Here is a 21,347-nt window from a genome sequence, read left to right as displayed (position 1 = left end):
TGTGATACTTGAAAGCTACATTAGAATACTCTTTATTTATACTAATTCTATAATTATTCAATTAGAACCCTTTTTCTTTTAAATATAAACATGTTTATGAATATCGTAGGAATCTGTAGTAATAAAATTATATATATACATTAAAGTCGGACATATTCAGATAACATAAACGGACTCCAGTCCATGCTTGTTTTAATTTAACACTTATCTATGTCAAATAACTGTAATTCTGTACTTAATTCAAATGATGCATCATCAATTTAATAAATAATAGTTGGCTGAGCATTAGCAAAGCCCGTCACTCAAAGAGTGTGGAAAATGTAATTTTTGTCTGCACGATATCTACCTGTATATATCTTACCTATAGACTTTACATTTTGCTTGAAACTTTATTTCTACATTTACAAGAATGAGTTCCATGATGGTATATGTATATCCATAGATTTGGTTGAGTGTCATTGAAGTCTATCTATCACTCAGTAGGTTGACACAATTACTATTTTATCTACGTGGGAGGATGTAAAAAATTTTTTCCTGATCGTATTTCTGAAGGACATTTCAAGAATGAAATTACCTATAGACTTGAAATTTTGCAATCTCAGCAAAGCCTGTTATGGAACACTGGTGTGGATTACTACTACCTTGTAGATAGATCCATGTACCCTAGGAGCTGTATTTTAAGAATTGTCCCATTAGGACGGGTAACTAGCACTACTGGCAACCAATATTTATGTATCAGCTCCATAGCTGCACTTACCAAAATATCCTCCAAGGCAATTGATTTTATTATCTTGCGTTTTCCTGTGCTTGACATACGACCTTTGGTGAAAAAGCGAATTATTAAAAGTCCCAGCTAACACAGAAACTGTTAGGGTCAACAGTACTGGTTGCCTGGTCTAAGAAGACGTTTCAAACAAAGCAATTCTGAGCTGGCATAGGAATGGCAACAATGCTGGCCAACCGACCACAAAGGGTTGAGTAAGTGATAAGGGTGCACACTGGTATCTATTTATAGTACACATGGTATCTATTTATAGTACACATTTTGGGTAATCAAATCGTTTTAACCATTTTCCAAAGTTTTAGTTCACATTTTCCGAACATCGTGTTTCTTTAATACCTACTATTATACAAACCATGAGCTTGATCTAACCTCCTCCTTTCCCCTAATAAAAAAAAGAAATAGAAATATATAAGTCTGGCCCTCATAAACAAATTAAAGCTTGTTTAATTTAACTTTTTTAAGATCTGAAATCTTTGATAAAATCAATTAATAATCCAGTATATTGTGGGTTAGGAGTACGTCATACAATGAGCCGCAAAGCAAGCTTGCTGATGTTGCTTGCAAAATATCAAATCTCTAGCTCATTTCATTGTCGAGATGTCCTGTAAACAGACAGACACAGAAAAGAGATTTTTACATCCCCCTGGCAGACGAAGGAGAACTTGTGTCAGCCTACTTAGTGATAGTTTTCAAATGATGCTCAGCCGAATTTCATGGTTGGACATTCACTATCATAGAACTCAGTGTTGCCCATATAAAAATGATGCTTCATGCAAATTTTCAAGTCAGTTCGTTTTTAAATATTGTGTGAATAGGCAGAAATGAAATTTTTCCAGCCTCTCAAGTGATAGGTTTCACTAATGCTCAGCCAATGAGATAATTTTTATTTTCTACTATACATTTTTTTATTTGACCTGTATTTATGCAAATGTTTTTATTTTTAATACCTGTATGTTTCCAATATGCGTAACTCATTAAATTTGCATAAATAGTTTGAATCTTTAAATATTTGTATAATTTAATTAAGTCTTATCCTTAACATTGTCATGCCATCTCCTTGGAGTTAAAAATGGTTCGAATAACAACTTATTCTTTCATAACATTGAAAAATCTATCTCTTCTCTGAGATGTAGCCTATTTTACTTCCCCATCCCTCAACTAGAGAACATTGCTTCAAGCCCTGATATTTTTTTCACCACACATCAAATGCTCTTTTATAATGATAAAATAATATTGATAATTCTAATTTACATCAGCAATGTACATTCATATAAAGAAGTTTAATTACAGTATTAACAACCAATAGCAATAAATCATACTGTAGTATACAATGTTATTCATTTTTATACCAATCAATTATGTTGAAGTATATTAATGATTCCAGAGTTTCATTCGTGTTATTACCAAATACTGTACACTGCAATGTTGTTGATGTAAAAGACTTATCAAAGATCAGAGTGATAAGATCTCAGTTGTACTCTCAGTGTCAGAGACCATGAAAGCTCTAATACAAAATGTTAATAAAACTAAAGTATCAGGTAAGGAAACCTATTATTCCAACAGTACATTATTCCATTTTAATTATAATTGAAATTGATGGTCAGGATTTAAATGTGATATGTAACGTTACTTTACATTTACAATTACTTCAAAATTTACAAATTTAACTTTTTCAGTTTGTGTAAATCTGTAATGTTTATTCTTTTAAATTAATTTTGTTTAAACAATTTCTAGTTTTAGAAATGGAAATATCAACCATACTGTTGTTATACTAGTTTATTAGTTTGCTGTATGGAACATTGATTGTGTTGTAAGAATAGTGAAATTGCAGATCAGTCATATACTGTTTGTCACAACTACATTTCTTCGATTTGATTTATTTTTTACTTGAGTTTTCTTTTTTACTTAAATCCCTGCAAACAAGTAGGACAGTTTTTAATTTAAGTTTTATGAGATTTTGCAAGCGTGATTTATTTTTTTAATTGTTGCAAGAAACAGGTTTAGCATTGCTGTAATCATGTTTAACTTGATACAAACTTAGTGCCAACAATGTGTTTTAACATTGTAATGCAAATCTTTGTTGATATTTGTGTTCCTTCATTATTTTAAGCGGGGGGAGCCTTCATATCTGTGATGGGTCCAGGCCTTCTCGTGTTCTTGGGCCTGTACCAGAATGATACTGAAAGAGATGCTGATTACATGTAAGTAATTAATAACTAATTTCCAACAACTAAATTCAATTTGAATTTTAGTGATAATAGTAATTTTTGATTATTATCATGTTATTCAGTTCAGTACTTATGAGGATTAACTGAATATATGAATTTGATCTAATAGGGATGAAGAAACATGATGCTCTAGCTTCAAATGATAACTATGTGTGAAATTTAAGGTTAATATTACTACTAGAATTAAATGTCAAATCAATGAAAACAAACTAGAGTGGAGGTTAAATGTTAGACATTAACAATAAAACTACATTTTAAGTTACAATCTAACTTTTCATATTATGAAAAAGGAATATCAATATGGGTAAAGATTAGTAACTTGCAGATTACAAAATTTGTGATGTGTTATTAGATCACTTGTAATATTTTCTGTCAGTAATTTAAAATATTGGTAATAGTTGTGTATGCTTGGTAGCTTAGGACAAGTTGTTTGGCTTTAATGGAATGAACATGAGCATGTTCTGAGATTTAACTTTTAGCTAACAGCAGGATCTCTAAGTTAGAAATACCAAGTATGATCGAGTTTCTAATCATTATTTTCAATAAATTTATCTCATGCCAATAAATAATATTAAATATGATATAAATGTATCATATCAACTTTTACGTTCAATGTGAATCTGTAAAGCATGTAGTATTAAACAAAGTTCTTAATTCTGTGATTTAGTTTCCTCAAATGTTTAATACAAGTGTTTTGTATTTCCTATTACAAATACAAAACTTGTTTGAAGGTAATTGAATAGAAAGTAACGGATCTAGGCTCAAAAATGTCTCTGGTAGTTTAAGGATTGGTCCTTTTCTCAGCTGGTCACTCCAGGAACTAAAGTTCAAATCCTGATATGGGCATGGTATTTTCACACACAAACCATCTGAGCCCAGCCTGAGTAATGTGATAAACAGTTCTGTATCAAAGCTTCAGATCTTACAAAAAAAAGAGTTAAAAATGTAGTACGAATCTTTTAGGTGAGGTGCTACACTAACAACAATAGTGCAAAAATGTACAGGCCCTTGCAAATTGGTGTCACTAATCTACTGACGGATTATTTTGTGTTTGTTTTATAGGTTGATTAGATTGAATTTTGCTTTATTTATCTATTAAAGGTATTAATTCCAGAAATTTGTTTGAAAGTTTAATAAAAATAGACATATAAAATTAATATAAAACTATGTATTTTTCCTTTTATTATTGAATAAAAAAGTATGTCATTATAGTTAAAACTTGGATAATTCAAATTTTTTTTATTCAAAAGTTTGGTTAATTTCAGACCTTATCCCGTCCCTTGACATTCCTGTACAATATTAATAGTCTGTATTCTTTTTTTATTGGTTCCTTGAATTGTAACAAGTACCATTTTAATTTAATTTGGTAGACTGCCCGTGTTGGCTTCTCCTATAGATTATTATTTTAATACAGTTACATTTCTAAAAAAAAGTTAAGATGTTTATAAATTAGCTATTATACTAAGTTTTAGAGTATTTATAACAGTTTAATGATATATGTTGTATAACAAAAAAAAACAAATAAAAAAACACAATTATGTGAAAAGAGAGCAAAACAGTTGGTCTCTGAAGAAAAACATGATTACGGACATTTACCATTAAGTGTTACAATAAACTTAACGCTAAGCTTCAGTGTTCCAAACAGAACTCGCAATTAAAACATGTGCCAGAAGGCTCATACGGAATGGACCTAAAGGTGCAGAATACCTAATATTATCAGATAATCAGGCAGCTATAATGGCACTTGATGTTTGCTCTTTTGATCAAAAGTAGTATGGAAGTGCAGAAATACTCTCTAATGGAATTGGCGGATAGGAACAACATTGTCCCTTGATTGGATGCTGCGTCATAAAAATATTTCTAGTACTGAAACAGCAGGTGCCCTGCTATGATAGACACTGAAAATCTTTGGTGGGGTCAGAACCAGGCTGTAGAGTAGCTTTCTTCTACAGTAAAGCTCCGAAATAAATGCCTGGGAAAAGAGGGTCAGATCCAAGACATGGAGAAAAGCCTTAGGCAATTTAAAATGTTTTATCTCTTCATGTGCTAAAGGTTGGACTATGCTTCTAGACCTAAGCAAGGAAGAGGTAAAACTAGTTACTTGGGATGTTAACATATGACATGGCTCTCTTTGAAAATATCTCAAACCCACGCTGTACTCTTCTATTGTGTAAAAGCAGAAAAGAAATTCCTTGAGCTCAAAAGACATTAGAGAACAGGAGCCTATAAATGTATCTGGTTTTTTGCAGAAGCTGCAAATTTTGAAGGTTAAATATAAGTAATGGAGGTGCAAATTCTATCAGTCTGTTCTTACAATATCTTGAAAATGAACTAAAGCTATAGAAATTGAAAATTGTGCATGCAGCTTCATTTTTATATGAGGGGCACTAAGTTTGACAATGCTTGTATGCTTGTCACTCCATGAAAATTTCAAGCAAATATTTGCTGAGCGGTAGCAAATATTTTTACATTGTTCTTATGGGTAACAATTTTAAAATATGAAAATAAATAAATTTGTAAACAAACTCAATACACTATAACAGATTCAAACATACCCTATCACAACACATACACCTTATTGTTAGTGACTTGGTATATAGACTTTTATTATACACAAACTGTTACAAAAACCAATTTTTGAACAAAAATAATGTAGCAAGATAATGTTGTAGAAGATTTTATATAGAGAATTTAAATTTTGAATGAAACTTCATTTCCACAAGAATGAGTTCTAGGTTGCAACTTTTTTGTGTAGACTTCTTGTTTTATTATCTGTCTGCAGAACATGATAATAATCAAATAGCTATAAATTTAAATTTTACATGCAACCTCAGTGAAGTTTGTTATGACATAAGGTATGACATAATTCTACTTTGTATTTTGTAAAAAGGAATAAGATCACTGTTTCTCTAGAAACCCTGTATGAATTTAATTGCAGTGTCGATACTGTCCTGAATGCTCAGCTATTTGAGGAGATACGGAATGACACACCCAAGGCTAAGCCAGTCAAATGGGTGAGGAATGTCATGGAGAAAGGTTACGAGGTAAGATAGTAATTAGAAATTATTAAAAAAAAAAAAACTAATCTCAAATTTCGTAATTTGAAAATTTGAGCAGCAATATATCTTAAATATGCACTTATTTTTACAAAATAAATATTTTTTTAACATACAAGAAAATCTCATTTTACCATCAATGCCTTTGTATAAATCCTAATTATAACTATATTAAACAAACATTTTACTTTGATTTAAAAAATCTCTTGAATTTATAAGGGAGCATTTCACTGCTTCATATTTCAAATATCCAAGCAGTTTATTTCCCACTTTTACAAACTATCAATTGTTTTATTTATACAAATCCTTCCTTCTTATTACAACAGTATTTAATATGTGAAATAAATGTTTATATTCATGTTCCGTTCAAATCATCTGTTGTCAGTAATTAACTTTAACCAGTGCTTAATTTCTAAAATTTTAGGTGTGGGAACTCTTAAAGCGGGAAGCTCAGACGGTGGGTATGGAATACACCCCAGGAAGGAGGGGGCCCTCACCCAGGAAAACTTTTGAAAATTATAACTGTAAACCTTTGTTTTTAGGCCACCCAGACATAATAATACATTCATTTTTATAAAATACCAAGTGATATTTTAATGCTGTTTATTTTCTTTAAGGTGCTTGATTAGGATGTAAGAAAATAAAAACATGAATTTAAATTATTGAGTTTACTCTCTACTCTACTCTACTCCATTAACACCTTGTTGCCTACTTTAAATTTCCCAGAAATATTTTGGTTTGATTTCATTGATTTTGTTTGAATCAATTGACCATTTGTTTGAATCAATGAAGCTTATTAATTTTTAATGAATGGTAAAATAAATTTAATGAAATGGTCCTTAAATATTTTAATTGAGCCTTATTACACAGTTTTATTTTATAAACATATTAATAAATGGTAATTTAATTACATCATAATATGCACGTAAATGGATGTTTGTTAATATAACAGCTTTTTTACAAGTTTGCATATTTTACAAAAAAATTGCATACCTTATGGGTAAACAAAACAAATATTAATACATTCAAAATAAACCAACTTCTTGGAAAGGAAAAGGGAAATTTTTAACACACAAACAAAATGACACAGAGTAACATGGTTTCATTTTTAAAATTTAGTGTAGTTTTAAAAAGTTAAGGTTGATGTATTATTTTTGCTTTGTTATTATTCTAGATTATTTAACAAATATGTACGGATTTGTAGGTATAATATTGTAAGGCAATGCCAAGACTGTTTGTAAACTTAGTTTTAGTTGTTTGTTAATATTTTAAAGTGACACTACAAAGAAACAAAACAACAATACAACAAAACAAACTAATTGAGTACAAAAAAGAACTCAGAAACTGCAAACACAATGGAAATAAGTTAGGCATATATGCTAGTTATTTTAATGAAAACTTAATGTTCTGAAATTCTAAAAGATATTTAAAAAACAGATTATGGAAAAAAGTTCCCACAATGCAATGCTGTCTTTCCTCATGGATGGAGTTTTCTGCCCTCATTGTTTTGACTTGGTGTCAAATGCAGAATTGGTGTCCTTCTCCAGCCAGGTTTGACGTCGTCGCTCTTGTATCTAGCCACAGGAGATCCTAGGAGCCTGATCCGCAATAAATCCGCAAACTGCTAATGTAGAGTGAAGATCTAAGAAGAAGAGATAATTAGATTTCATTGCAGAAAAACCCACGTTCACATTCACTTCCACTGCAATACTATTTATAATGGAAATCAGTTTCTTAAACGATGGCGGTTGCTCTAGAATAGTAGGTTTCTTCTCCACTTAACATAGGCTTCAGTCCCCTGCTTGAAGTGTCTGAAGTCTCTAATTATATCCTGAGAGCTGCTAATCTTAAATCTATCGCAGATTCCGCTGGATCTCACATTCTCCGTAGGTGATGGATAAGTCTTTTGGCCAATACATGGGGTGGATCACTTTGATGTCATTCATGATTTTGGTGTAGTGTGTTCAGCCGCGTTTGAAGATGATGATAGCAACCTTGAAGTCAAGTTGTTAGCGAGGCTCCGATAGAACTGTTTTTCTGGAAATACTGGGTATCTTGGATCTTACTCCAAAGTTTAACATCTTGAAACATCAAATCGTCAATAGCAATTTTTAGCTTCCACTGAACGTCTACCCCATGTTTTCAACTCGGTTTTTCAAACACTTTGATTAACAGTGTTACATCACTGTGGGCTTGGATAAGGTTGAGGCTTGATTTTTGAAGCTGTAAGGACAAATCCGATAACTCTTCTAGAGCATCGAACATCAATGCCAGGTTGTGTACAAAAAGTTGTAGAGATAAATGTACTACAAAAGCCCCTTTTGTAAGTTGAACGTTGCTTCGAGTCCCTTTGTTTGTCTTCAGATGCTTCAATGAAATGATTGTACAAAGCTTTAAAAATCTGTCCAAACTGCTTTCACCGCCATTAAGCTGGAGGCTAACCCAACGAGTATCTATAAACAACGGACCCGATTTTCAACATTTGCTCCTCTAGTCCTTTAGCAACTTCTGCCAACTCCCTGCTGTTTTTCGGTGAACAACTAAACATGTTTCTAATTTTTATCCATGAATATCCTAAAATGATTGATTTCAGCTACTTCTTACTATGGAATCGTGCACGACAAGCTCCTAAACGATGTTTCAAACAATGCCAAATGAACAAGTTTGGGGAACGTTTCAGTAAGCTGTATAGCAAGGCCAGATTTCTTGCCTAGTAGCACTGAAGCACCATCACGTTAGAGCAATCATATATATGAGTCTTTCATGAATCAAAGCTTAGACCTAATGCTTGTAACTGATTTAACAGTCCTTGTAATATACCAGCTGATGTGGTGCTATTAGCTCAAAAAGTGTTAAGAACACTGTCATAGGGTTTTGCATTCCCTTTAGAACAGTTCTGATAAAACCACCAAAGCATTTTTGTTGTACTGAAGTGTGCTTCATCCAAAAGCAGGGAAAATTTAGAGTCTGACTTGATTAGGCCATTTATCAAGTCTGATTTCATTTCATCAGAAATATGATGAATTATATTGGAGCAAGCAACATTTTAGTGAATGTAGGATTCGCCCCATATCTAAGCCATTCATTATTTGAAGATCAATTTTCAGTTTCAAACTCAAAAATGGCCTATTTAGTTTAGCTTGCTTATAAGCCGTGCGGAAAATGCGCTCAGTTACAATCTGCTGCTCTTTATGCATAGAAGCAACAGCTTTTTTCATTGTATCTTTCTTAGCTTCAATGAGTATTTTTTCAGCTAAAGAATGAGCTCGAGACCCACGGTGTAAAAATATCTTTTTCCTAAGAGAGGATTGCTGGTCTTTTTTATTGTTTCCATAAGCGGTAAACAGTTCCTAAAACCCACTCTTCGCTAATCTTTAGGCCCTTCGTTTTCTCTGCACCTAGAGTACTCACACTACGGCAAAACGTTGCAACCTAGTTCTCTGTTCACAATTAACCATGGATTTTTAGCTTTAAATTCAACAATTTGTTCTTCAGACCAACAAACTGGCTGTTCACCCCTATTAACAAAATCATTATTTTCATTACTAACCTTAGCTTTCGTCTGCATCACAGATCCCAAACCCACCAACCTGGATTACTATTTTGACCGACGAGGAAGTCGAAGGGGAATGGTAATCGCAATTATCCTCATTGATCCCGATTGCGTCTTCTTTTTTATCTTGATCAAACAATTGAAGTTGTAGTCAATGCTTCCGAACTGCAGTTCTCATTATTCGCATAACCTTTTTGTTTCTTAGGGTTAGGTTTAAAGAAATCAACAATTTTTCTGGTAGTCATAGTCAATTAGGAAACTATTTAGCTGCACCAGCACTAATAAGCATAAAACACGAACACAATCAACGACCTGCACCTCAAAAACGAACTTAAGCGTGATGGGAATGCGATGCAACTTGTAACTTAAACGCGAAAACACACCAAGGTCAAGTCAACTAGTCAACACACTTGTGATCACTGGGGCGGTGGCGCGGTGAAGGAATGGAGGGGGAAAGGAAGGGGGTGGTGGGGGTGGGTATTGCTTTGTTATTGAGAGGCGCAGCCGCGCATGCGTGAACAAAGGATGACTCGCCCGTCACCTTCCTCCTGCCTGATTCCGTGCAAGACTCATCACAGCACAGCTCACAACTGCTTGTACGGGCGCTTACTATCTGCTTACGAGTCACTCGCAAAACAAAGCATAGCATAATATTGATCCTACCTACAATTTTTTTAACTAAAACTTGTACTCGTAGTTTTAAAAGCGTTCCCTTGCGTTCCGGCACTCTTGGGAGGTAAGGGAACGCCGTTCCCTTGCGTTCCCACTGAAATTAACCACTGACTTTAACCCTTTCAGTGCCAACATATAACCAGATGTAAGAATATGTGTAAAATGTGTTAAAAATATAAAATGTTATAGTTAATTGTTTTATGAATATAATGTGTTGCCCTATCCAATACACTTTTTATATCATTATTTGGTTGTATATTGTCTTTATTATAATCACACAATATGCAAAAATATATTTATTTATTGATTTGCATTCCCTTTAGAAGTAGTTGGGGCCAGTTATAACAAATACAGGAAATCTAATTTCTTGAAAATGCAGTTAACAGTTTAAATACATTGATTGAATAGAAAAGAAACTATTTGGCAAATAACCATAAAGTTTAAAAAAGTTTATTCTGTACAAAACAAAAATTCTTACTTACAAAAAGTTTTATTTAATACATTTACTGATAGGAGTACTCGAATTGTAAAATTATCATTATAATAAAAACAGCTTCTTATATTTAAATATTAACTAACTACTTACACAGTAATAAAATATTGAAGGAAATTAATTGTAAAAAAAGAAAGTATCATATTTTTTTCACTTTAGTATATTGTACTTTTTTATATGTTTTGTTTCAAGACGCCAACAAAGTTGTGTAGGTTTCTTGCACTAGTTAGAAAATATTTCAAAATAAATAACATACTGAAATTTGGGATCACCTTCAGCCCCTGAATATGTGAAGCGAAACATTAAATAATGAATGTGAATGTTTAGTTCAATTCTGTTAAATATTCATTATTATATTACATAAATGACAAATAAAAGAAATTGATTTGACAAAAATGAGAATAATTATATACAACATACTAGATTTTATTAAGTGTTGTCACATTCTTCACTGTGTTGACTGTCTCTTTAGTTGCATTGAAAATACTAAGGTTTGTATCTAAAACCTTTCATGGATCCTTTACCATAGATCCAATTTAGATATTTCGTGCACAACAAACATAACGATTATCATGCAAATGGTTTTAACATTATTCATTCCAATTAACATTTTTCAATAATGATACACCAGTGACATTAAGATTAGTCACACCAAAACTTTTAACAGAAAAACAATCCAAACCCATTTGCGAATTTGTATTGACCTTCCTGGAAATAGAAACTGTAATCTCTTGGTTAGAGAGCCACAACTTTACTGGCCTCTACGCTATGGTGAAGGTCAATCATATTGAATGAATGTACAATTTTGTTTATATTTTCCTCTTGTTATCAAAAATATTTCACTCATTTTTAAAAGACCACAGAAAGCAATTAAATATAATTAAAGAAATGATCAAGTTTTTATAATGTTTAAATAATAAAAGTTAAATCACCAAATCTGAATAAAATATCATTCTATACCCAGAATAATTTAGTTCCTGAACATGGACTATAATTGTAATTGATAAATGTAATGATCGACTATTGATGTTTTACAGGTGACTTGTCTGGCTGAGATATCCTTGGTTAACACCCTCAAGGGTGGCACTCCTAGTTTTGGTGATGCCATGGATGTTGAGAAGGGCCATCGCTTGTATCAATATGTCATCAATTCTTTGGGACACAAATACCACGAAGATAAAATCAAACGTAATTAACTAATTGTGCCTAGTATGTTGCTAAAGAATAGTTGTATAGTTAACACGTTCACTACAGGCCACTGGTCAGACATTACGTTAGCGTGTTCCTCACCAAAACTGTATGGGACTGTCTGGACAGTTGCGCTACCAACACTGTAGTGCACCTCTCACATAATGGAATCTTGCCTCAAATCTATGAAACTTTTCAAATTTTTTCTGTATGAAGTATGCTTACTTTCTGCTACCTCAGTTCGGCCTGCAAATGCCTGACAGTGTCAGTGAAACATATAAATATAGAAACCTTTACAATGTTCTTTGTAAAAGAATTTATATTATTTATCATATTATAATTATTTAAATAATATTTCTCTATGATATTTGTGTAAAATAAACACCCAACAACGCTATACTGTGCCGTGCTGCTATATGCTCTATGCAGGACCACTGTCTGGTTAGTTAGTTTTTTAGAAACAGAACCATGTGAAAATGAAGGACACTTGAAGCATATCTGGCCATTTCGGATATCACTAACCACTACTAATAAGTTACTGTATTATGATGTTATTTTCTACTTTTAAAAATGCCTTTGCCAAAAATGGCGGCAACTGTCTGGACAGTCCCATTACTGTCATTATGCCACAACGTTATGAACTTATGCGTAAGAACATAATATCATCCAACATGATGATTTAATAGCATAATGAACTAACACAGCACCAACTAAACGAAAATTGTGAGTTTGAATTTTGCCGCAAATTGGGTACAAAATAGGGATCTTTTACCACAGTGAAAGTGTTGTGATCAAGTTAAAAGGAAATTTATGCTTTTAGGTATTTTTATAACTTTAAAAGATTATTTTTGTTTGGAGATATATTATGCACAGTCAGAGCATACATACCATTCCATTACTCTGACATGTAGAGGTCACCTACTGATCCAGGCAGTCTGACCTCATTGAATGTTTACTTTAAGATGGTACCTGTTTAGAGCTGCACCGATTTCTACTTCAGAATGCTTATGCTGGTATATCATTATCTGCCCTCTCATGTCTTGATCTTCAGTGCTTTCTCTATAGATGCAGAACACTTTTTCTAAGGTCTGATAACTACAGTTTGTCTTTGGGCAGATTATGTAATGGCACAAGTTGACCAATACTATCTTGAGCTACCTTCTCTAATATTTCTACCTTCCACGCTGGAAGAAAATGGGAAGGTGTGTCTGTCCTAATATCAGCATCAACCTTGTCATCTTAAATATGCAAGTTCGGAAGTTTTCATGATCAGTGTTGACACTGGGTGGAAGCTTCTTCAATTGTGTCCATTGAATTGATTAAATTCCCATTTCCTTCATTGTATTACAAGTCTCAATGGAAAATGACCTAAATTACACAAACCAGACGATACAAGTCACTTCATTATAATATGATTCATAACATAACTTTATAAGAGAAACAATGGACAAGATGAAAAATGAAAGTAAGAAATAAACAGCTACTCAAAGATATAAATGAACCGCTAACTGCAGAAAGGCATCAAGTCCAAATTAACGGGGTTTTCCGTTTTTCCTTCAAAGTTGTTGTTAGGTTTAAGACTCGTCGTTTACAGCAGAAAGGAAACATGTCCGCGCATTGCTATTGCAATGGCGACGTCTCGAATAACCTATTTACTGCAGAAAGGGAATAGTCCTGGACTTGTTCCCCTTCTGCAGTAACCAGCTGGCTGTCAGCGCTCGCGTGTGGCAGACGCGATAACTAACGTTCAGTCAGCTTGAGTCGCGTCAAACAACGATCATAGTGCTTTGTTTTATTCATAACATTATTTAGTGCGGTCTCACTGATTACTTAATGCCTCATCATTGAAATAAAATGAGTAGTTCAGAAAGAAGAAGGACAGTCGAATAAAAGAAGGAAGGGTGTAAAGAATGAAGAAAAGTACAGAAGAAATGTGATTAAAAAGTCTAAGGTAGAGGGCAAAGAGCATGTAAACTGGAAAGGCAAAACTGTAACCTGCAAAAAATCCAGGCTCCAATGTTTGCAGGTAAATATAGTTTTTGTTCAATAGTTTATTTTTGCATACAATGTTTGGTTGATTACATCTCTTCACTTCTAGTTTTATTTTATTTTAAATTAGCCTAGTGGTCTTGAACGATAACCTAATCATTACATCAAATTGGCCCGACGGTAACATAACCTCAAAATATGGTAGAACCTAGGCCTATTATATTTTTGACACATTCATCATAATATTATACTCTTGTTATTAAGCCTGTTATTGTTTCAGCTGCAAGTCCAACTGCCTTCAAAGCTTTTCGGAGGGAGATATGATAGAAATATTTTCAAAACTACATAATATGACAACCAAAGTAGAACAGGACATTTTTCATCCAATCTCTAATGGAAGTTAGTCCTGTTGAAAGAGAAAGATCCAGGCCTGGGTCATCATCTGAAAAGCCGAAAGCTTTTAGTGTAAGCTATTCCATTCTACACAAAGGCAAACGCACCAAGGTATGTAAAAATGGATTTATGACAACTTATGGATACACTCCTAAAACAGTGTTAACCGTTTATCTCATTTGTTGCAAGTAAATGAAATCCCAACTGACAACAGAGGAAAGAACGTTTCAGGAAATGCAATACCCGGGTCTGTCCTGACTCGATTAAGGGCCCATGTTGAATCATTCCCAACAAAAACCCATCACTATACAGGCAAAGATAAACAGTACTTCTCAGCAAACTTAATTTGAAAATTATGTATGATATGTTTCATAAAAAAAAAACCAAAACTTTCTTACAACAACTTTGGGGAAGTGAAAAAAGGCTCTCATACAAGTTCTTTTGGACTTATTTTAATGAAAACTACCCTGACATTGGTTTTGACCGACCAGTTAAAGATGCTTGTGTAACTTGCGAGGAACTAACCTTGAAAATAAAAAGTCCTTTTTTTAAACGAGAATGCCAAGCGAGTAGCTGTCGCCGATTAATGGTACACAAAACGTAGAGCTAAAAAATTTTATGCCTCGTTGCAAGAAGAAACAACGGAAAAGTGCAAAAATGAGTTGACTAGTGTTGGGATCTGTATTGATTTTATGGCTAACGTATCTCTACCTTGCATTCCTGTACAAGACACCTATTACTTCCGCAGCTCACTGTTAACGTCTTTGGTGTGCATAATCTTTCAACAGGTGAATGTACAACTGTTAATCTATCACGAGGGTAATGGAGGTAAGGGAGCTAACGAAGTTTGTACAATATTGGACTGGTACATCAAACACAAAATTGATAATGATGTAAAAAAAAACTTTATTTGTTTGGGGACAACTGTTCAGGACAGAACAAAAACCACACCCTGGTAAGAATGATGATGTATTTATGTGAAATAAAACGGTTTTTGATGAAGTAAAACTAGTGTTTATTCCAGTCGAGGCCACTCGTTTATGCCGAATGATAGAGATTTTGGGATAGTAAGAAGAAAATTGGGAAGAGAAGAAAGATACTATGATTTAGCTGATGTCGAAGCTCTTATTCTTGGTTCATCGAAAATCGCTGGTAAATTCTCTGTCATCAAAATGAACTTTGACGATTTTATTGACTTCACTGCATGGTGGCCAGAGTTTTACAAAAAGACCAGCTTAAGTGACGATTCCTATGGTAGAGATGTACCGAAAAGACAAAAAATAACATTTTCAATATCAAAATACAGGGTAATGTCTTTTTTCATCTGAGACGCCTCACACGGTGCAGTGTGACATGAACATTACCGGCTTGGCAACGGATTCCTTCAGATTGAGGAATGCAGAGATGCCGATCAGGGCTCCAACAAAAAAAGCCTATGCTACGGTACTTCCGATCAACATTAAAAAAATGGAAGATCTGAAAAAAACAAAAAAATACATTCCAGAAGAAAAATTTGACTTTTTGGGACCAAATCCTGTCATGGCCTACCACATCAACCGCTGACGATGACTTAAATATTGTAGTGTGTAAAAATATTTTCTTTGTTATACAACGTGTTTCCTAGATATAAGATATTTTTTATCATTAAAATAAATGTATCTAACAAATGATTTGTATAATGATTTTTCCCCATGATTTGTAAAATTGTAAAATAGTTTACCGCAGAAAGGAAACATGTCCTATGTAAAAAAAAATTAATAATCAGCTCTTTAAAAATATTTGATTGACTCAATTTCAAAATATGATCTTTAAAAGGTCAGTCATATAGAATAAAAAATAAATATTTAAATATATGTATGTACATATGGATTTATAAGGTTTTTTGTCGCTCCTGAAAAGTTGGTTAATTTGGACTTGATGCCTTTCTGCAGTTAGCGGTTCAAATATGAGTATATCTACATGAAATAAATTACATTCATTTTGCTTTCAAACATACTTTTAGTTTTTGAGCCGTTTGATGAGCAATCTAAAGATATTGTCTTACTTAACTATTTTATGCTTGTATGCTAGACTTACTACACAACTTTTAAGGCAGTCATGTATTTGATTGGATGAAGTTGGCTTATTTTGTCTACCTTAGTGGTCAGCCATAACACACATTTCACACTAAAGATCCCACATAAACATTTTTCCATAGTTTCAACACCAGAGTTTTTGATCTTAAAGCATCACTAGAGGGATCTTCCTTTCCAACCCTTTCATTGTTGAATGTAAAAAATGCATTCAGAATCTAGATGTCAGACATATTAGCACCCTTTGTAGTCAAGCCTACATAATTTAAGGTTATTTTAAATCTATAAAATCTTATTTTTAGTTGTTTAGTTAGTTTTTAGTCTTAAGTGAACCCATTAGTATGTAGATTAAAAGAATAATTAATAATGTGGTCTAATGCAAAACTGTTTTTGTACAAAAAATGCTAATTAACTTTTTACTTCACATTATGTTCCTAGTAATATGAGTTATTATTTCTTTGTAGTGTAGCCTATTATGCATAAGTGAAATAATAACTTCATACATTAATGTAACAAAAATATGTAAACCTATATACAGAATGTAGTAATGTTATGTACAATATCTATCATTGTACCATATTATTTTGCTTGTTTCAGAGAGTAAATTCCTTGGTCCTCATTTAGTAGACGTCCACCTTACCAACGGGATCACAGTTTATCTGGAGACACCCATTAACTAATATTTTTGTCTGGCCATTGTTCACTGAATAATACAATATTTGTAGTATTATTTTGTCAGTGTATTACTTCTCCTCATACCAGTTTTTGTATATCTAAATTACACATGTGTTTTTGCCTGCTTAGGCCTCAAAGAAGGATGGGACACCATACTAGATAGTTAAAAGTTCCTGGAAGAATTTTACTTTCAGTGGAATATGCCTGTAGTTTACAATTCCATAAACTTTTTCATTTCAGACGACAGTTGCAGTTTATTATGTTAGAAGAAATCTTAATTAATATTTTCGTACAGAAATAATTGAGGCGTTCAGAGGTCAATCTGACTAACTCCATAAAACAGAAATTTTCGTAACTAACAGTTAAAGTTACTTTAGAATAAAAAAACTCTGCTATGGTTTTAGCACATTTTAAGTAAACTCATTCACTTTTTACTGTAAAGGGAAGCCTTTTAACACTTAATTAAAAAAAAAAGAAAAAAATATATATCTTTAAAAAAATTAAAAAATACCATTTGATATGGAGTTAATCACATTGCCAACTGAAAGGTGTTGACAAAAATTCTGAGTGGTTTGTATACAAGTTACTTTATTAAACAAATACAAAGCAAACAAATATGTGTTAAATAAAAAAGTAATCAGTGTTACTATAGATAACAAAAGATAGTAGGCTGAGTTTGGAAACTAGGAAAAAATAAGTCCTAAGCCTAAATACAGATAACATTTAGGTTCTTTATCATTAGTCTGAGTAGGTAATGCAGTCATCATCACTTCCAGGTTCATTTTCCAGGACACCTCTTTCAGTTTTTAAGTTTTTATAATAGTTGTGATGAACTGGAGGTATTAACTTCAATAGGTCCATCATGTCCTTCTTTTTTGCCATGGTGATCGGTCTTGATGTGTGATAAACAAGATCTTGTGGCACATTGGCTAGGTTTTCCAAGGGACGTCCATGTTCTTTCTTTCGGATGTTTATTTTTCCAAATGGCATGTCTGGTGAGAAAGTAACTTTATACTTTACAGCAAATGGTTCGGTCTTCTCAATTCTAATCCATCTAATTTTCAGCCAGTTCACTGGTTCACCTTCAACATTTTTTTTCCTGTTCGTGATAGATTTTTCTAAAGTCTCTGTTGAATAGAAGTCTTCATGGTTCATTTCAGTGAGCAAATATTTGTTCGTTTTCCTGCAACTAAGAATAATATCATACAAATCTCTCGGTGAATAGATGTTGCTACTAGTTTTTGCTCTTTTCAATAAAAGAAAAATCTGAGTCGTTTGGGAGGTAACTATGACCTGGTACAAGGAACTTCAAGTCAATAGTTTCAGTGTTTCCACGCTGATTTTGCAGGTATTTCATAAGAGATAAAACAACTTTGATGTTGCGATTGTGACCGCCACATGAGTCTGAGTACATGACAATATGTTTGCATTATTGCCATGGATAGTCAGGTGTTTTGTAAGGCAAGAACTTATTTCCTGAGAACCCCTAGAACCTTCGGTTTCAGGCCATACATACATGTAGGCTTTCTTATTATTAAAAACGGGAACACCAAAGTCACAAACATACATATTTCTTTTATAGTATGCTACAGATGTAGACAGTTTTGGGAAAGCCAAAGCTTTCTGGAGATCGAAAGTTAACACATAATAGTCATCCGAACATTTACCCTGGTCTTCCTTTAAACTGTCTCTTGCCTGTTCTGCCTTTCTTAGATGTAGCTCCTTCTCAATTTCTATTAATTTCCTTTCATCTTCATTTGCTAGTGTAAGTCTATTTTTAAAACAATCACACACTTGACAAGTGTCTTTAAGTGGTGGTTTAAAATGCAGATTGAAATTAGTTGAAAATACATGATAATACATTTTTTCTTTAACCGGAGCTTTTTGGTTTTCATCACAAGACATACAAGTCATACATTTTTTTAATTGTTAAGTCAGGGTGTAAATATTTTCTATTGGGGTTGTGTGACCTTGTATAGTGGCTACAGTAAGCAGGGAATGAATTTATATGGTTAACAACATCAGAAATGTCAACTTTATTTCCTGGAGTTGAATTTCCTCTTCCATCTACAACACAGTTTATTTCATTCTTAACACAACAATTATGAATTCGGCCATCAGACACTTGAAAGGTTTGTCTAAAGTATGTTTTACAAACCCGAATGTCGACGTTCTTGACTCTGACAAAAAACGAAAAACTATGGCTTCTTGGTGGCTTGACTGATTGGTAGGTCGACGTCTGATAATACTATTTGATTTCACACAACCGTGGATGAATATGTTTTGTTGGGTCTGATTACCTAAACTGTAAAATGACTTGAAAAGAGTTTCCCTGTCCTCTGATGATATTTTGTCATTGCATTTTCTTGCACTGTTTGTCATTAAAGACTTTTTCAGCGATTGTATGCCCTGATCTAATTTTATACTCTTTACCAGAAATTCTCTTTTTATTGTGTTTTGTCCTCTTCCAACTATCAGGTTTTCTTTTACATTTACAACATCTAATAGCTACAGGGCTAGGCCTAACCTCAACATTTAAAAATACAGATTCACTGATTTCCTCGCCTAACCCACCATTTGACTGGTGAACCTCATTAGAGTCTGTACTTGAACTTTTTAGGCTTCGACTTAACCGAAATTAAGTATTATTAAGTTTAGTACTGTCTAAATCTGAACCTGCTATAAAGTCTGGATCCGAGTCCGTGTTGTCACCAAAAATGTCACTTTCACTACTGAGCTCACTCATTGTAGGCTTTTTCCTTATTGAAATAAGCTCATAATATAATCATACAACATAAACAAACATTGTAAAGGTGTAAAACACCTTCATATTGCACAAACATAACCTTTTACACAAGCAGTTCAACAATAAACAACAACTGTCATGGAGACATGGAGTTAATCACTTTGGCTACTGAAACAACCAGTAAAATATTCAGTTGGCAGAGTAGATAGCGCATTCTAGCAGCAAACCATTGAACTGTGGAGTTAGTCATTTTGCCCACTGAAAATTATTCAGTTGACAATTCCAACCCTGTTAAAACCCGAAAATAAAAAAAAATGGAGTTAGTCAGATTGGCCTCTGAACGCCTCAATTATTTGAAACAAAATATAGTTCTAAACAATCATTGATAATTGATTTTATAGAACATTGATATAAAACAAATCCCACACCAGTGGTTTAATTAAGGGGGGAATGAGGGAAATAGAACCTACCAAAAAGCTCAAATAAAAAAAGATAGTATAACAGGAATTCAACTAACTTGAAATACACGAAAGAAATGTTTTACTTTTAATTTGGCTTATCTAATTTATTTAAATTTATTTCATAACCCCTACTTAGGCCTCAAAGATGAATGGAACACCATACAATATAAAGTTAAGTTCCTGGAAGAACCTTCAGCAGAATATTCGTACAGCAATAATTATTTGAGAGAAAATACAGTTATAAACTATCAGTGATAATTGACTTTACAGAAAATTGATAGAAAACGCATCTCAGACCAGTCGTGTACTTAAAGGGGAATGTGGAAAATAGAACCTACCAAAAAGCTCTTATAAATAAAAAAGATAGTATAATAGCAATTCAACTTACTTGAAATACACGATTGAAATGTTTTACTTTTAATTAGACCTATCCAATTTATTTAAATTTATTCCATACCTCCATTGTGGTGTGTTCTTCGATCATATTTATCCCCTCAAAGCCAAGTCCTAATTATGCCACTGTCTCATACACATGGTAGGGTTGTGCTCTATTAAGTGTGTGCAAATATTAGTCTGTATATGATATGCGCAGGCACTGCCAGTGTTATATGTGGAGGGCTCAGAGTTAAAGTAGACAAGTCCAATTTTTGTCCATTTGGTAGTAACAGTGATAGGTAAAACTATTTATTTTTAGTGCAGTAGTGAACGTAGTTGTTCATTATTTTCCCACCAGGATCAGTAGTTTACAAGTGCAGAGAAGATATATTATTTGTTTTCGTTTGGTTAAAAATCTATAACATTTGACTTTAGGCTATTTTGAACTAAAATCAGTTTTAATACTTTATGACGTCATGTTTTTATTAATGTTATAATGTCTGATGATGAAGATTGGAGCCCTGGTAACATGTACATAAGGGATGAAACTGAGGGGGAAGAAAGAGGTTCTGAGAACTTTGATTAATGTACCGAGCAAAATAGAAACACCAAAATGGCTCTTACGTTAAAACTTGTTCAGAACATAGTTACAAGTAAAACTC

General features: G+C 33.1%; 1 protein-coding gene across 3 annotated transcripts in view; it reads left to right on the top strand.

Moving 5' to 3' along the window:
- Nucleotides 1-17,158, top strand: part of LOC124357041 (D-aminoacyl-tRNA deacylase 1-like) — a 28,975-nt gene extending 11,817 nt beyond the window's left edge. For 2 of the 3 annotated variants that reach the window (XM_046808433.1, XM_046808432.1), the window contains exons 2-5: nucleotides 2,895-2,985; nucleotides 5,951-6,056; nucleotides 11,824-11,974; nucleotides 17,026-17,158. In XM_046808433.1, coding sequence (XP_046664389.1) covers nucleotides 2,918-2,985; nucleotides 5,951-6,056; nucleotides 11,824-11,974; nucleotides 17,026-17,108 — 408 coding nt within the window. In that variant the 5' untranslated portion in view covers nucleotides 2,895-2,917 and the 3' untranslated portion in view covers nucleotides 17,109-17,158. Of the gene's footprint in view, nucleotides 1-2,168; nucleotides 2,323-2,894; nucleotides 2,986-5,950; nucleotides 6,057-11,823; nucleotides 11,975-17,025 lie in introns of all 3 variants that reach the window. The other variant, XM_046808431.1, reaches the window with a different exon arrangement.
- Nucleotides 17,159-21,347: the final 4,189 nt, after the last annotated feature.

Source organism: Homalodisca vitripennis, chromosome 3 (genome assembly GCF_021130785.1).
Source record: "Homalodisca vitripennis isolate AUS2020 chromosome 3, UT_GWSS_2.1, whole genome shotgun sequence".
In the NCBI taxonomy this organism is placed as follows: Eukaryota; Metazoa; Arthropoda; class Insecta; order Hemiptera; family Cicadellidae; genus Homalodisca; species Homalodisca vitripennis.
This window is presented reverse-complemented; position numbering and strand designations above follow the sequence as displayed.